At 50.8% G+C, this 17,998-nt stretch overlaps 2 protein-coding genes across 2 annotated transcripts; one reads left to right on the top strand and one right to left on the bottom strand.

Moving 5' to 3' along the window:
- Window positions 1-41: 41 nt before the first annotated feature.
- On the top strand, window positions 42-1,374 carry SEPMUDRAFT_143246 (uncharacterized protein; the record flags this gene model as incomplete). The annotated part of the gene is made up of 2 exons (XM_016903036.1): window positions 42-1,054; window positions 1,359-1,374. 2 exons carry the CDS (start codon window positions 42-44, stop codon window positions 1,372-1,374), a joined length of 1,029 nt encoding a protein of 342 aa, XP_016758709.1.
- A 27-nt stretch (window positions 1,375-1,401) lies between these two features.
- SEPMUDRAFT_165248 (midasin) lies at window positions 1,402-16,067 on the bottom strand (the record flags this gene model as incomplete). The annotated part of the gene is made up of 4 exons (XM_016908159.1): window positions 1,402-4,178; window positions 4,254-7,912; window positions 8,045-15,560; window positions 15,672-16,067. The coding sequence occupies 4 exons, from the start codon at window positions 16,065-16,067 to the stop codon at window positions 1,524-1,526; spliced, it is 14,226 nt and encodes a 4,741-aa protein (XP_016758708.1). The 3' UTR covers window positions 1,402-1,523.
- Between the last annotated feature and the right edge of the window lie 1,931 nt (window positions 16,068-17,998).

The raw sequence follows: 17,998 nt of genomic DNA, 5'->3' as shown, positions 1-17,998 counted from the left end.
ACAAGTCAGTCACTGACGAACCGAACAACATCCGCCTGATCATGTACAACATCGACCCATCAGCAATCACAGTCTCGGGCTTCAGCGCCGGAGGCTTCATGGCCGCACAACTCGGCATCGCCTACTCGAGCATCTTCTCTGGCTTTGCAGTCTTCGCCGGAGGGCCATATGACTGCGCTCGAGATCAAGACTTCTACACCTCCTGTATGGGCAACCACACCCCGTCCATCGAGAAACCCATCGCCCACATCCAGCAATGGAGCCTCGAGGGGCAAATCGATCCCATCGAGCATCTCCGTTCGAGCAAAGTTTATCTCCAAACAGGTGCTTTGGACGAAGTTGTCGCCTCCTCGGTGATGAGACAGTTGGAGAAGCAGCTGTATGCTTTTATTCCTGCAGAGGAAATTACATTCGTCGAGTTGGAACATGCAGCACATGTCTTCCCTACCGATTTCGACCCCTCCGGTTCACAGTCCAGTCAATGCACAGATTCCATCAGTCCCTACATCGCCAACTGCAACTACGACGGAGTAGGTGAAATGCTCAAATGGCTATATGGCACCGACACCATCCAACCCAGGAGAAACTCTGGTCCGCTAACAGGTACACTCCACGAATACGCTCAAGAGAATTCCACTGGCGCGATAGGATTGGCTCACTTTGGATACTATTACATTCCTTCCAGCTGCAATTTCTCTTCTTCCTCTTCTTCTTCCTCTATTCCCTGTAAACTCCACATCGCCCTGCACGGCTGCACCATGAGCGTCTCACACATTTCTTACAAATTTATCCTCGATACGGGATATGTGCAATATGCTGATTCCAACCATATAATTCTTCTGTTTCCTCAAGCTGCTGCTGTCGCGCAAGAAGGAGACCACAACAACAACAACAACAACAACAACAACATCACTTCTCGTCCAATTTGGTATCCCAACGGCACTGAATATCCTGGAGCAGCGCTCGCGTGCTTCGATTGGGTGGGGTGGTCGGGGGAAAATGCGGATTGGCGAGGTGGAGTGCAGATGGAGGCGATTGTGAGGATGGTAGATGTGTTGATGGGAGCGGAGGAAGGTCAGAGGGGGAGGAAATGCGTGGAGGGCGGTGATGCGATGATGGTGAAGCCGCTGGGGATGTTGGGGGAGGGGGAGGCGATGATGGGGATGGGGATGATGGACTAGTTTTGTATGAGATATGGGTAGATAAATGGAACGGAGGCGGGATGTCATCAACAAGAATTTCAGTTGCAGACAATAGCCTCATAAATTAGAAGGAAGGGACTGGTTTTCGAGTATCACCAAATCTACATGTACCTTTCTACTACAGACGGGTTGAGAGTGATTCAAAGATCTTGTCAGGCAAACGGCGGGATAATGACCCCGAGAAAATAAAAAAGCCGAGCAAATGTAATTGAACCAATTCATACAATACGCCATTCTATCCATCCCATTTTTTGCACATCTTCATGTTTCCCCCACCGCCTACCCTACATTCATTCATTCCCATCTCTCTCACCACTCAATCTATCCATCACTCCCCACCACCTCCGCAAACCACTGTCTCAGCGCACCAGCAAGAACGCTAGGCAGCTCAAGCACATCCCTAACAATGAGATAATACCGAAAAGGGAAAGTATCCAAATACTTGCGCATCAAAACTTGCGAGTCTCCATTCGCGTCACTTCCGAATTCCACTCGTTGCAAATCGAGAATACTCTGCTGCTTGGGAACGACAAGAGGAGAAGAAGAAGAGGATGCCATTGTTTCGGGAGCAGTGGCATCAATGACGATAAATACCAGCATGATTTGTTCCTCGTGGGCTTGGCGGACGAGTTGGCGAATGGCAGGATGATCTTCACATAAGCCATCGGAGATGATGAGTTGGAGTTGCCAGAGATTGCTCGCGGAGCCTGTTGCCTTGAGTCGAGCGTTGCGGAAGAGTTCGATGGACTTTTCGAGTAGGCGCTTGACATCGGTTTTGGATTGGGAAAATGTCATTTGACGGACCACTTCGGCACCGGCATCCGAGGTGAAGGGCATGTCGAAGGAGTGAGCCACGTTGGTGCTCTCTCCAAAGCCGAGAACGGAAAGTTCTCCGACTTCGAGCATGGCCATGCTTTTGGCGAGCAGGGCCAGGGTGTCAAAGGCCAGTCCTTTGCGCTCCGCTTCGTCCATAGACTCGGAGTCGTCGATGGCCAGCATGATCTGGTATGTTCGCTTGCTCGGCACGGATCGCCGCATCCAGATCTTGTCACGCTTGTAGGAAGAAGCAATGTAGGGGATGATCTTCTTGATGTTGAGCCGCTTGCCCGTCCGGAAGTCACCACGCATCTTGGTCGCTTGCGTGGGCTGGAGTATCAGACGAAGATGCTCCGTAAGGACGATCGCCATGTTTCGCGTACGATTCTCGTGTTCACTCCATTCCTGACGGGCGCTTTCAAGAGTCATGTGATCAGGCTCATCGTGGGACAGATGTGTCTGGGTCAGCTGTTCGTCGACGTGTTCGATATCGTCTGGTTCATCGAGATCAATGGCATGGTCAGGCATCGAAGTGTCAGGATCCATCGGCTTGCCAATCACAGTTTGATTTGCTTTGGCTCCACTGTCAACGCCCTCCCCCTTCGCGCCAGCAGCTTCAGGCTCTTCTTCCCGCTCCAGATCCAGCGACTCATCTGGCTTCTCTTCGGGTAAAGGAACATCATCAGGCGTCGTCTCGTTCACGTCGATTGCATTTTGATCGTCGAGCGCTTTCGACTGTTCTGCGCTGGCAGCACCAAGAGCCTGCATGTCAGACTCCGCGTTTTCTGGCAAATGCTCGAACCGCGGATCGCTCATGTCGATGTCCTCATTTGAAGTGTCCTTCTGCTCGTCGGGCTCCTGCGCAGCCTCGATATTACGATGTTGGTTGTACCACTGTTTCAGAACATCGCCAAGCTGCTTGAAAGGCAGCGATTGCTGTTGCTCGTCACCATTTTCTGCCTGGCCAGAGTTTTCGTTCGTCTGCGTCCGCTGACTGCCTTCAGTGGCGCCCGTCTGTTCGCTTGGTTCGTTGGCTTCAAGCTCATCGTCCTGTTGCTCGACGGTTGATACGGCTCCCGATTTCTTCTCAGCACTACTGTCTTCTTCTTGACCCTGACCGGCATCAGCATCCTTCAGGCCGTCCTCCGGGTGTTCATGTGCGTCTTCGTTGTCCAGCATTGCAACGTCGGACTGTGCATCATCCCCTTGCTCATCTTGTTGCGCAGACTCCTCTTCTTCCTGTACCTGAGCTTCACCTGTCTTCTGGTCCTCCTCATCACCTTCACCCTCAGCCATCTCAGCGTCAGGATTATCTTCATCCTTGCCACTCTTATCCTCTTCAATGTCGCCAATTTCACTCAATTCATCTGGAATGTCGTCTCCATCATCGATGTCGCTAATATCCTGCTTGTCGCCATCCATCTGAAGGTCATCAGGCAAGTCGAGGTTCTGCTCGTCCTGCATGTGCGGATCAGCCTGCTCTCGTTCTGGTTGACCGAACTCCGCATCAGCTTCAGCACCAGTCTCGGCGTCCTCCTCCATCTCCTCGTCCTGTGCTTCTTCTCCTTCTTCTTCTTCTCCGACTTCTGCGTTCTCAGCAGCAGCTTGGTCGTCATTGCGGGTTCCTTTGCCCTTATCCGCCTCTTTGTCTGCCTCTTCTGCTTTTTTGCCATCATCCCAGGTCTTCTCATCTACCGCGTCATCATCTTCGCCAATGTGACCCGTCTCTTCGTCGAGCTCAGCGTCTTCACCGTCCTCTTTACCATCTTCTTGCTCTTCGCCTTCCGATCCGGCGTCTTCGTCAAAGTCGCCTTGCAAATCCTCATCTGCCATGTCCACCGCATCTTTCTCAGCTTCCATTTCACCATCCTTCTCTTTTGACGTGGCTTCTTGAGCGAGCTCAGACAGGTCTTCGTCTGCACCAATGTCCTTGCTGATATCATCGCCACCTTCACCATCGCCAAGTCCCGTCCCGCTCTCTGCTTCGCCACTTTGTTGTTCCTCACCTTGTGCTTTATCTGATGGCGTGCAGAAGCCCTCCCTAGCAAGCTGGATGAAAGAAGTGGCCATGTGGTAGGCGACTCTGTTGATTGTGGCATGAAGATTGCAAAGCTCATGAAGCAGCTTCTGGGCATTCATGGCATATGCGGCCAGAACAGGCTGTGCTTGGGCACAGACTATAGCAATTTGATCCAGATCCTGGTCCATTGCAGATTCTCCATCCACTGGTCGTGCTGACGGAAACGAGGATATGAGGTCCTCCAGATCGAGACGAGTGCCATGAACATCCAGAGTACGTACAGCCTCTTGCACCTGTTGCTGTTGATCCAGTAACCAAGATTTCTTGGCATTTCCGCTTGTAGCGCTGCTTCCACGGGTGTCTGAAGAGGTCTGGACTCTGCCTAGTACGTCAAGCAAACGTTGCGTCCACACATTGGCACTTGAAGGCACCGTAGTGGAGTCCATTGTCTCTGAGCTGTAAAAGCCGGTCCATCGTAATACGTGGCTCAGGAGAGGCTCAAGCTCGGCATGTAGATTGACAGCATTGCCTATTGCAGTGCTGAGGACGGCGACGGTGTCGTTGTACTCGTGCATGACATCCCGAGAGAGGCTTGTCGTGAGCGTTTCAGGCAGACTGATTTGAGAACACAGGGCATTGACCATAGCCTGTAAGCTGGTTGCAATCGTGATCAGCTCGCCTTCAAAGCCCGAGAAGTTTGTCCTTGCGAGCTCTGATTGCATTCGTACACATCGATGGATGGTTCTGACGATACTCAGCAGACTGCGAACCTGAGCTATGAACGCGGTCTGTCCAGAAGCACCCGGAACTCGAACACGAATGTTGCCGAGCTTAGAAATTTCAGTAAGCTGGTTGACCGCGATGGTGAAGCGGGTAAGGTCGACTAGTGCTTGGCTAATGCTCGTTCTCTGTTGGGTAGTAACCTGGAGCATGCTCTCCAGGAGTGTCTTTCCACGAGCTATCTCTGCAGGCGTCAGGTCTTCATTGTGCTTGACCGTGCTGGCTCGGACAGTCGGCATGACGTGAACAAAGCGATGATATTCGTAGTCAGCTCCATGGGCGTCTAGTACGCTCTCTGGGAAACGTAGCGGCGGCGACTTTGACAACACACCGTGCAGTGATTGCTGCTGCGCGAGAACATCATCACCGAGGTTCTTCTGAAAACCCATGGCCTGTATTTCGCGGAATACGTCGGCAAGCAGGCGTCTCTTGCGCGTCTTGAGTTGCTGCACGATGCTTTTGTTCTTCTCCGTGCTAGTGGCTGGAGTTGCTTTACGAAGCTCAGCAGCCTCTGCCTGGGTCTCGAGTAAGAATTCCTCGAGCTGGGCAGATGCCTTGGTCGCGACTGTGATCGATGAGACATTGGATGTCAGTCTACCCTCCAATGCTGAGAGGTCTCTGAGCATCTGAGGCCGCTCAGACCAGGCTTGCAGGTGTACAGTGGGAACGCCCTGACCAAGTGGAAGATCTCGGACTTGCACAGCCTGCCCCTGAGACATCTGCCGTATGGCCGGGAAGTCTGATTGTAGAAGAGGGGCCACGGGCTCGGCAAGCAGCACTCGATACTTCTTGACGCTGCGCAAGAGTCTGTTGTGCGAGTTCTTGGCGCTGCGCTTTAATGCTTCAATGTTGCGGTCTTTCCAACTCGCCAATTGGACAACTTCCTTGATTTGCTTCTCAAGTTCAGCTCGCTTGTTGGCCCAATGGGTTGTCACTGATGCAGTGAAGTGCGAGTAGAATTCTATCAAGCTGGAAAGCGCGTTTCGAACAGGTCGCAGTGCATCATTGTCAATGGCTCTCGAAGCCAAATCGGCCTCAAAATCAACCAGCATCGATAGGCGGACGCGAAACTCACCCAAACCACAGGACGTGAGAAAGCCGCCAAGGGTTTCGAGGAGCTGTTGCGAGAACTGTGCCAGCGAGTGTGTAGATTGCGATTCTTCTTCAGAGGCGGCGATGATGGTCTCGTAGGCGATGTACCACCACGATGAAGCATTCTGCTTACAAGCTTCATCCTCTTGGTCGAATAGACCAGCCCAGGTTGCAAGCTCAAGTTGGCGCCAGCTAACGATGAGACTCGTGATCTCCTCAAGCAGAGAGAATACCGAGTACTCTGAACTGGCCACCTTCTGCCACTCGTTCACGATGCCGTGGAGCTTCTCGACAAAAGGCAAGAAACGCGCAAGTGGCTCCGAGTGGCCCAGCGCCATGATCGCATTGCAAGCACGGAGTGCTTCGATTGGCGTAGCATGATCCGGCCAAGCGTTGTGAATGAATTCAAACCGGTTGGTCACTCTTTCGAGTAGCGCAACGAGAGTCTTTGCCTGCCCTATATCAGGGTCCGTGTAAATGTTCTTGCTCCTTTGGGGCGCCGACAAGCTGCTGGACAGCTTGTGAAGCGCGTTGATCACGGTGACTATGCTGGACGCATTGCGCGTCGTCGGCACTTGAGAGGCTTGTTGCAGCAAGTCGAGCAGGACGTCTGGACTCGGTTCTGTACCAGTGTGAATGCTGTGGTGTATCGCGGCCATACGCGATGCTAGTGCCTGCGCGTTCACGCTTGGAGTTGACTTTGTGGCATCATCTTCCCTCTCGTAACTGGGGAATAGCTCGTTCAACTCTGCCAAGGTAGCTTCCTCGGATTCGTCATCTCCGCCTCGATATTGGTATAAGCTTGAGTTCCGAGCAGCAAGTCTTTGATCTCGATCGAGCTCTCTGGTCCAGGCTTCGTAGAACAGACGCAGCGTGCTGTTCGTGGCCGAGCGCAGGGCTGGCGTAGCCTTACCCAGTGGAACGATTGAGGAGCGTGCTGCCACGACAGACAGCCAGAATATCTGCTCCTCCTTTGATCGACAAGTAAGCTGCACTTCAAGGAGGCGCTCATCGTTGATCCAATCTTCTAAACCAGCATCAGATAATGGCGTGACACTGGCAAGCGAGCCGTTACGAGTTCGTGAATCGTCGCCTGGCAATGCTGCGAGTTGTTGGGCCACTGCCAAGCAGTCGATAAAGCCTACCACAGGGGCAGCAAGGTCCGCATATGCTCGGTACTGAGAATCTAGACGGCCACGAATGACAGATAAATTGCTCCAAGCACCGTGGTTCAAGCTCTGGGCGCCCGCATCTCGTCTCAGCGGACTGACGATACGCGCAAGAGCTTGCAGGTCACCGTGTAATTGGGAGAGCTTAGACTGCGTTGGTCGACATATCTCCACCACCGCTGGCCCATCTCCTAGATACCTGATGTCCTCTTCGAGCAGACGACATCGCAACGAGTCACTCTCCCCGACCCATGCTCGTCTGAATACTTGCAAAGCTCTCAGTCGCGCCTGCAACTCGCCAACAGTGTGCTGGAAGATTTCTGTGCGAATTTGTGATTCCTGGACGGGATCGAAGGCATGCTCAGGCACATATAGGTCGAGACAAGCGGTCGCCAGCGCGCACCAAGCCTTTGCCGCATGGTTCCTGGTATGTTCGCTCGCGCACGAATACGAGGCCGCTGTGTGAAGCCGTCGGCATACTGCGGCGATCCGCTCATCTGCGTCGTGCAAATTTGGCAGACACACGAAGTCCTTAGACTCGAGAGCAGTCAGGAGGCCAAGAGCATAGTTCTGAAGTATACCAAGCTCATTGTTGGCGGCGAGAGCATGAAGGATGGCGTTCAGCAAGCCTTGCAGAAGCACGTCCAGATCTGGCAGCGGGTCGGCTGCGATAGTCTGAGCGCGGACACCCACCGCATAGCCCAAGGTCTTTGTTTCTGTCTCGAGCAGACTCAGCGCCTGTAAGTTGACATTTCCAACATTCATAATGCCATCGAGGATCGCCTCCGCGCTCGCGAACTGGTGGGTCGCGGTGATTGACGCATCGCTCATGCCTGAGGAGGATAACGACCTAAGACACCCTAAGATAAGCTGGGATGGCGTAGAGATCGTAGTCTTGGTGGCACGTAATCCATCGACCGTTCTCCTCCGCGACAATACCTCAATGCTGGTCAGGTCGAAGGCACCGGCTTCCTGCGACAAGATGGTGAACCGCTGAAAGAGAGCTTCAAAGCTGGTTGCAAAGTGTGGTGTGACGACCACAGCATTATCGATCACTTCGTCGTTGACCTGAGATACTGGTAGTGATGCCAGTGCCTTCTCAGCCAAAGATTCGAGATCCTCAGCGCTGCTGTTCATATCGTGCGCCCGCCGGAAGTGCACTCGGAGCTCTGTAATCTGCTTGATCGGCAAACGAAAGCTCAGCGTCGATTGATCAAATTTGTCGATCACGTCTTCCAAATGTAAGAGTGCTCGTAGCGTGTCCATAGTCTTTGGCATGACCGGCCGGAAATGTTGCCACATAGCAACAAAAGCGTGCCGGGCTGTAGTATCCGATACCAGGCCGAGTTCATGCAAGCCAGTCTGGAATTGAGCAACAGTCCGTTCAAGTGCAGACGTATTGTGGTGGCACAATGATTGACCGACAATCGCCGTTGCCGTCAGGAGCGGCACGTCTAATGCGGTGGATCTCAAAGTGCGCAGAAGAGTCCAGCAGTAGGCGATCAAGCTGCCAGCACTGGATTTCACCGCTTGTACTTCATCCGGGGCTACATCACTGCGATTTTCAAGCCACGCGCGGATTGGTGATACCAATTGCTCGAGGATATACAGTAGACTAGACGAACTGCTAGATTTTCGGCGTGCGGTCTTCCAGAATCGTGCAAGATGTTCAGATAACTTGCGATCGGCCCTCAAAGTGGCCAAGGCAGCGTCGATTGCACCAAGCTGGCTCGCAATATCGTGACGCACTGCAAGTGAGACAGCTACTGCAAAGACTTGCTGGGACTGTTGAACGAAAGGTTGATTGTTGAGAGGATGAACAGTCTGTAAAGTGCACTTACCGTCAGCCGTGATACTTACTTTGTGACTTTCTGGACTACTGACCTGTACACGAGCATAGTCAGCAGGCGCCTGCAGAGAGGTCGCCACTCTTTGATACAGAGCTTGAAGGTCAGCAGGGATGCTGGCAAGTGCGGTGAGATGACCGGACGACGCGGAAGCATCGTCGTCGACCTGCTCTACAGGACCTGTACTCCACTGCGCTCTGAAACGAGACAGTAGTGACTCGTCGGAGAAAGCAAGGTGATCTCGAGCTACAGCATACGTATGCTCATTGGGTACGGCATCGACTGTTCCCTGGTGCAGGATACTGAATCGAGTCATTGCTGACTCTGGTTGCAAGATGCCTGTTGAAGTATTCGCAGATTCAGCTGGTGCGTCGAGAAATATCTCTACAGCTCGATTTCGCATGGCTCGTGAGAGGTCTCCCAGTCTTGGATCGACCGTCAGAAAGATCCGAAACCCGGGGTGGGGCGTAATGATTTGCGCAGAGCCATCAGGCGCGCAGTGCTCGTTCACAATCAGAACCCCGTTAGGCTCCATGAGACCGTTAAGCCGATCGAGGACAGAGGGACTGCACAAGTTAGCATTGTCGAGGATAACCCATTTACCTTGTTGAATCGCATCGATAAGAGGACCGTCAATCCACTCGAATCGCGCTTTGTCGATCGCCTGCGCTGTAGTCGTCAGCTGTTCCAAGTCGGGGGAGAGAGTCGACCTCAGTCCATCAGGCAGAAGGTCTAGCAGTCTCGACACAGCGGCGGGGGTCGCATTCTGCTCAATGTCCACGAAAGCTGCGCGCAGTATTGCAAACTGATCTGCAGAACCTTCAGCGAGCGCTAACTTGCTGAGGTGATCCCCTTGCGAGCGAAGTGTAGACAAAGCCTGTGCTCGCTGGCAATGAGGATCGTGTTGCTCGTAGCCGCCTATAAGATCGAGCGCATCCGTCTCAGCGCTCATGCCCAGAGTCACGATCTCGGCACCTACACACGCGGCGAGCTCCTCAAGCGTCGTGGTCTTTCCAACGCCTGGCCCGCCTGCCAAGATGACAGGCCACGCCTTATGGACACAAAGCATGATAGACTGAACTGCACGCAGTCGCTGCGCTGACAATCTGGAACCCTCGGAGAACGACTGAGCACCCAAGTCGCTTCGAGGCAGAAGCGCCAGACCAACTTGCAGAGTCCTCGTAGATAGGTTGCAGTAGAGGTCCGTTGCGTGCTGATTCTCCCCAAACACAGCATCGAAGAGATTCGCAACACACATCCTATCATAGCTCGTTCTGAAGCGCTGTGCGAACAGCATTTCCACAAAGTCCCGAGGAGTGCCAGCTCTGAGCAAGCCATCGGTGGAAGAAGCGAGTGCGAGCCATCGTGTGATATCGCGCAAGTTGAATTCCCAGGGACCGCCACTGGACCCAAACGTGTGTCGGTCTGCCACCTCGCCATTCAACTTCGTGACAAAAGCGACCGCTTTCTCGATATACTCTGCATCAAGGCTCGGGAAAGACCGCTGGCAGATCATGTTCAGATCCTCGGCCTTGAAGGTGTCGGCATACACTACAGTGAAACGATTGACGAAGGATGCAGGTAAACCTTTGCGACCTCCGCCTTGATGATGGGGGTTCTGTGCGGCAAAGAGGCGGAAGCGAGGGTGCCGAGCGAACGAAAGACCAAGCTCAGGCACGAAGACTTCCCCTCGATGATCCAGACAAGCGTTGAGACCTTCGAGTACGGACTGCGAAGCGAGATTCATCTCGTCGAGAAGAACCCACTCGCCGTTCTTCATGGCACGAAGAAAGGGCGCATCTCTCCAACCGAACCCATCTTCAACAGGAGCGTCAGATCCAAATAGATCAATCAAGTCCGTCTGATCCGATAAGTTGATTCTGGCTAGAGGCATACCTATGGCAGCTGCAATAGCAGTCACTAGCGCCGTTTTTCCTACGCCCGGTGAGCCTTCTAGAAGCACAGGTTTGGGAAGCTGTAGTGCTCTGAGCACTCGCATAGCATTGGAGCGAGTGGTCGGCGGATCGAAGGTGAATGCCGCTGGTGCGGCCTGGACAACCCGTTCGCACTCTAGTCTGAATGGACCGATTCTGAGCGATTCCGGACTGCTTTGCACTTCAAACTCATACCCATATGATGCGCAAGCGTCGATGTCAAGCAGGCGACCAAGCTGGGTAAAACAGGCGCCCCGTTCGTCGGCAAGGCTCGAGGATGAGATGCTCATCAGACCTGCAGGATTTGCACCCAGAGTGTCGATGTAGACCATGGCGGCTCCATGTACAATCGCCGGTGCCAAGTCTCCTGGCGAATGTGCGTTGACGAACTGGGTCCAGGCTAGTATATCGCGAATCGACACTGCAGAGCTAGCTGATGTGTCGAATCTCTGTTTGAACCAGGTAGCAAATTGAATCATGGCCATAGCATGCGGCCGAGCTGCTGTTGCTAGCTTTGACTCCACGATTTGAAGCACGTCGTCCATGCCAGACATTGCGGGTACCCATATCTCGGTGAAACGATTTCGCAATGCAGGAGAGAGCTCGCGTTTGCCATAGTCGCCACCAGGATTCATTGTTGCGAAGAATTGAAACCCAGATGCTGCGGCGATTGCTGAGTCGACACTGCCCTTCTCCGCAAGCAAGATCGTCCGTGATGACTCTAGGACACTGTTTATACGCTCAAGGACCGAGTCGTCGGCCAAGGATATCTCGTCGAGCAGAAAGAACTGGCCTTCGCGCATAGCTTCAACCAGACTGCCGTCTACCCATTCAAAGAGTGCTTTGAATCGTGTTCGCCAGGTTTGTATTTCAAGATGGCCAGGCTCCTTCTGCCAAATGGCTCGTTGGTCCTTTGGCAAAGACTTCAAGGCCTGATCATACGTAGATAGTAGCTCCTCTGTAGATCGCGCTTGCGCCTCTGATGTGCTTTGCAGGGGCGGAGAGGCGAGAAGCCGTGAGCGTAAAGTTTCTTCTATGGCGCCGCGATTTCTCAACGGCCGTTGCGATCCAATGAGATCGCCCGTTTCGGTATTCTGATGGGCGTTGACCATGTGCAGTGTTTTCTTGAGTGCATCCGCAAGCATTTGACATACTGTCGTCTTGCCACATCCAGTCTCACCAACGAGTAGGACAGGCTCGTCATTAGCGATAGCTCGGGATACCAACACGTAAAGCCTTCGCATAGCCTTCGTCCAGACAACGCCCCGATCGGCAGCGTGTTGTATATGCTGCCGCACTTCAGGGCAATCTGCGGCGTAGAGTGCATCTTCGTCGATGCGCACTTTGGGTCCTTTGTTGCTCATGGCTTTCTCGATGACATCTTTGAGAGCAATTCGCTCTTCCGGCTTGCGCACACGCTCGCATAGTAGCATATACCCATTCTCCGCGAGCTGTTCGATGGTGTCGTTGGGTCGGAGAGCCCATCTGAAGAGGTCACGCAACGTGGCAAAACTCTTCTGCTCGAAAAGCCTGTTCTGTTGCCGCAGGTTGGAGAGCTCTCGGTATACGGTGACGATGCGTGCACATCGCGAAGCAGGTTGCTGCGTGCGTCTTTCAAGAATCTCCTGAAGCTCGTTGATCGGGATGTCGTCAAAGTGAAGTTCCAAAAATCTATTGCGAAAGGCACGTGAAAGCGTTTTGCGCCCGCCATACAGTCCGGCAGGGTTCTGCGTGGCAAATAGCATGAAGTCTGGATGTGGTCTGATGGTCTCCTGTGTCTCGGGAATAAGCAATTCACGGTTGTCATCCAGCAGTCGATTGAGGGCTTCAAGCACATCCGTTGGCGCCAAGTTCAGCTCGTCGAGAACGATCCAATGGCCTTCACGCAAGGCCTTGACTAGAACGCCCTCCTGAAATTGAAGACGTCCATCTGTGCCAGAGACATATGTCCCCAGGTATTCTTGTAGATCAGTGTGTTCGTGATTATTGATACGCGTGAACTTGTGCCCAGTACGTCGCGCAAGATACTCGATCATGCTTGTTTTGCCTGCAGAGGTGGGCCCCTGTATCAGTACTGGAAATTGACGAGTTGAAGCAGCTCGGACAAGATTTTCTAGATTGCGTCCCACGAAACTTGTGATGATGTACTGCGGCTGATCCTCCAGATCCTCAGCGCCCTTGCGGATCCAGTGCTTGCTCCCAGGATGACCCTGCACATATATTTGGTTGTCCTCTGGCTTGCGCAAAGCGCGCTTCAACTCAGCCTTGACGTTGATCTTCGTCTTCTTGAAAAGGTGTTCTTCAATGTGCGGTTGCACTAAGGCAGCAGACTCAGTGTCCAGAAAGGTGAGAAAGCTCATCTGAAAGCCTTCGTACAGCGCACGCCGCAAACTGCACGTTTGCTGGATGTGTTTAGCGTAGCTCAATGTCCTCGTCAGGGTGCGCAGTGAGAAGTGCGGCTTCTGACCTGCGCCGTCGACGAGCCTGTTATCCTGAGATAGGGCTATTATATTTTGGTAGAGCCCACGAACATCGCTCGCAATAGCAACATCCGAGACCGCTGCTGATCCTAGCCATGACCGCACGATGCTCTCTAGCGACTTGGCGTCCTTGTCAGGACTTTCAACATACAGCTCGGTGAAGCGTGATCGTATGCCAGGTGGTAGGTCCTTCTTACCGACATCTGTCGCAGGATTCATGGCTGCAAACACACGAAAGTCTGGGTGAGCATCGATACGCTCGATGTTTCCGGCTTCTGTCAGTAATAAAGATGGTGTTACATCAAGCAGGTCAACGATTGACTCGAGCGTGTCAGAGGATGCCAGATTAATCTCATCTAGGAGCACCCAGTCTCCATTTCGAACAGCCTTGACGATGTTGCCCTCGAGGAATGTGAATGCCACAGCTTTGTCTGAGGTGTTGAGTCGGCCTTCTATTGCTTCCACTCGCGCAAGAAATGCATCCCACTTGCCAAAATCAATGACACGTTTACTTCCAGTCTTGCGTTTTTTGGCCGGAGCCTCGCCTTCTTCCCGAGGAGGTGTAGCGGCTCGCTCTTGATCCACCATGCCGATAGCTGTGCGAAAGAGTTTACACACACCGAGCCAGTTGTTTTTGTCCGCAGTTCTGTTCATGAGTGTGATGAACTTCTCGTTTTTTGCGGAAGGGAAACTCTCGCTGAAAAGATCGTCAAACTCATCTTTCAGCGGTATCATCAAGGTCCGAGGGTTGACAGGCTTGAACCCACCGAGCAGATCTCCAGCTTCGGTCTGCTGAGAAAGGTTGAAAGGGACAAGCTTCTTCCCCATTTGCGTAGCGAGATGCTGCACTGCGGTAGTTTTTCCCACTCCGGTCTCGCCCACAAGCAATAGCGGCTCTCGATTGACGACCGCGGCAAGTACACTCTCAAGAGTGCGGCATGTATGCGGATTTGTCGAGAATGATCCTTCGACAATTTTTGTGTGTCGCGCCCTGGAGACAGTGTACCGCCCGGACGATATTTTCTCCCTGGTGGCTTTGTACTGAGCTTCTCGTTTACGAAGTAGATGGTGTTTTCGCTCAGGGTCAATGTGAAGTTCTTCTGCAATCACAGAAGCGAGATTGCTACGCACATCGTCGTCCGGGAGAGCCCCGAGGAAACAGTCCACAGCCTCGAGGAACGAATCATCAATGTCTTTGCTGGCGAAAGAGGAGCGCCCACTCTGTACCATTGCAACGCGCTTGCACCATTTCAACAAGTCTCGGGGACTAATGGAGCGAGCCACCCCAGTCTTACTCTGTCCGATCAGCACTGACTGCTGCTTGGCGGCAACGAGACGCTCATACACAGCCATAAATTGTGGTATTCGCTTATCGAGACTTGGGTACAGTTTACCGACGACGACTGCAAGCTCGGCGGTCGTTGGTGTGGCGATGGAAATTTTCTGCCAGTGTCTAGATCCCACCATGTGCGTCAAGGGTCGACTCTCCTCTCCACGATGATTGATGGTACTTCGCACAGTAGCAAGAATCCGAAAGCCCTCGGCAGCATACACCGTTTCCTTCCGATTTGGGATGGACAATTCACTTTTCTCAATCAGTGGCAGCAACGTTCCCAAAACTTCATTCGGAGCTTTGTCCAAGTCCTCGATAAGAACCCAGCGGCCTTCCTGAACAGCCGTAGTCAGCACACCAGGCTTCCAAGTGAACGTGCCAGGTACATCGCCTGTGGTATGGACACCGAGCAGGATCTTCGCATCACTCTGCTCGTTAAGGTGCAGAGTCACCATCTTGTCGAACTTGCCAAGGGACCGAGCAGCATGCTGAACGAGTAATGTCTTGCCAGAGCCGGGGAGGCCGGTCAACAGTAGCGGCCCAGGTCGTTTTAAAGCGTGCGCCACAGTTCCTAGATTGCTACGCGTCGTTTCCGTCTCAACCAAGGCGTTTCCTTGCGTTCTGGTCTTGGACGCAGATATGCTAGGGAGCACAACGCCACCGATGAGAGCGGTTGCCGAATGAAGTAGCTCAGCTGGAATGACACGGTACTTCAATCCAGATCGTAGCAGCTCAGACTTTTGGACATCTGCCATGAGCTTTCGAATCTCGCCACTGCGAGTCTGTTCCCATAGTGACAAGAAGCGATAGTCGATGGTTCTATCGTCCCATGGACCTTCGATCGCAACGTCCGGATTGTCATCGCCAAGGTATTGACGGAGAGTGGTCTCAAACCAGTGATCGGCGCCCTGGAGGTGGATCTGCATTATTCGAATAATGAGATATATGACAGGCGGACTGCTAGTTCGAAGCAGACTCCAGAGTTGAGTGGTATGTACATATTTGCGAAACACTCGGCGATCAAACCTGAGTAGACGAAAAAGGCCCAGTAGGTAGGATATGTCCTCACTGTCGCCATTCCCTTGTCCGGGAACGTGACACTCGTTTTCTAGTAGGTGTATGGCCAAAGGTGCAAGATAGGGCGCATGGGGAACGACTCGGCCCATAGTGGCAATCGTGGATGCAAGAGATCCATGAGCGCGAAGAGACGCACAAAGATGAGCAAAGACATTTTCGCAGTGTGCCAACAGGTTGTAAGTGTATCGGGCATTCAAGGCCGTTTCCGTGAGGGCTTCGAGATATTGCTCGTTGCTGCCATATTGTATGACTTGCAGCAGTTCCGCTGGGAGCTGATCAGCTTGGCGCAGCAAGGCAGCATCCCAGGTGCACTCCATGAGAGTGTCGAAGACGCAGAATACCGCGTTTTATCAGGCGCGTGGTGGTGGTCTGGCAATGTAGCTATCTCGGCTGTCGATGGGGGGAGACGTCTTTAGATCGTTCCTCAATTGTCTTGTCTCCAGATGATAGATCCATCGTTCTGCAGGAGCGGCGTTGGCGTGCGGCGCTGACTCGCACTCGTTCTGAGGTTCTACGCACTCCTGACTAAGCATTCAAAACGCATCCCAAGACGGAACGAGTGCATAGTTTAAATTACGAGTGCAGGTTATGTTTTTTCTTCTTCCTTTGTATCTACTTCTATCGAGCTATCTAAAAACTATTATTTACTCTATACTTACCGACTCTGTATTATAGTTCTCTACTATTTACTATCTCGACAATAGTAAATACTAGATACTATTACTATACCGTTACAATACCGTTATAATACCGGATCGTTACTATACTGTTACTATACTGTTACTATACTGTTACTATACTATTACTATACTATTATAGACTTTTTGTACCCTAGTACTAGTTCTAGTATATATATTTATATATTTTGTTTACTTATATTCTAGGAGTTTGTACTAGACGATCTAAATATATATCTCTATATACTCTTTATATTAACTAGAAAGTACTCTTATATACTACTACTATCTTAGACTTATATATATATTATTACTAAGATCTAGTAATTAATAGAGCAATATCTGATTACTTAATATTTAGAAACTATTATTCTACTGTTTTAATACCGTTTTACTAATATTAGTATTTCCCTTTAAGAAGTAAGACCTACTTAACAAGGTAACTATTATTATAACAGTTTCCTAACGGTATTGTACTACTAACTAACTAAGTAGTAATATATCTAGGTATACTATTAGTATATTAGAAGTATAAGCAAAGTACTTTCTATCTAGAAGACTAGAAGCTATAGAAATAGTAAATTATAGTGTTACTATTACCTAAACGGTTCTGAAACGTTAGACTTTGACTTAGATCGCTATATCTATTAGTAGAAAGCTATATAGTAGAGAGCCCTAGGCATCTAGTCTATATTTTGAATATATTTCCTACTAAACTGTTAACGTTACTATAACAATAGTATAACGGTTAAAGGAAACTTAATTAACAATATTTGTTCTACAGTCCTACTAAATTGCTAACGTTATAATAACGGTAGGGTAACAATTTAAGGAAACTTAGTCGACTTCTTTAAATCTTCTTAGTCTTCTATACTAACTCTATTATCGACTCTACTATCGATATTCCTTCTACTAGATAGCTAACGTTACGAACTTACGATAACGGTAGGGTAACAGTTAAAGGAAACTTGGTTAACTTCTCTAAATCTTCTATACTAACTCTACTATCGACTCTATTATCGATATTTCTCCTACTAGATACCTAATGTTACGATAACGGTAGGGTAACAATTTTAGGAAACTTAGTTAACTTCTCTAAATCTTCTATACTAACTCTACTTTCGACTCTACTATCGACTCTACTATCGATATTTTTCCTACTAGATAGCTAACGTTACGATAACGGTAGGGTAACAACTTAATAAAACTTAGTCAACTTCTCTGAATTGTTTATACTAACTCTACTATTGACTCTATTATCGATATTCCTCCTACTAGATAGCTAACGTTACGATAACAGTAGGGTAACAATTAAAGGAAACTTGGTCGACTTCTTTAAATCTTCTATACTAACTCTATTATCGACTCTACTATCGATATTCCTTCTACTAGATAGATAACGTTACAATAACAGTAGGGTAATAGTTAAAGGAAACTTGGTTAACTTCTATAAATCTTCTATACTAACTCTACTTTTGACTCTACTATCGACTCTACTATCGATATTTTTCCTACTAGATAGCTAACGTTACGATAACAGTAGGGTAACAATTTAAGGAAACTTAGTTAAC

The sequence above is a fragment of the Sphaerulina musiva genome, assembly GCF_000320565.1.
Source record: "Sphaerulina musiva SO2202 unplaced genomic scaffold SEPMUscaffold_8, whole genome shotgun sequence".
Taxonomy (NCBI): Eukaryota; Fungi; Ascomycota; class Dothideomycetes; order Mycosphaerellales; family Mycosphaerellaceae; genus Sphaerulina; species Sphaerulina musiva.
Note: the sequence above shows the minus strand (reverse complement) of the source record. Positions and strands in the feature narration are given on the sequence as shown.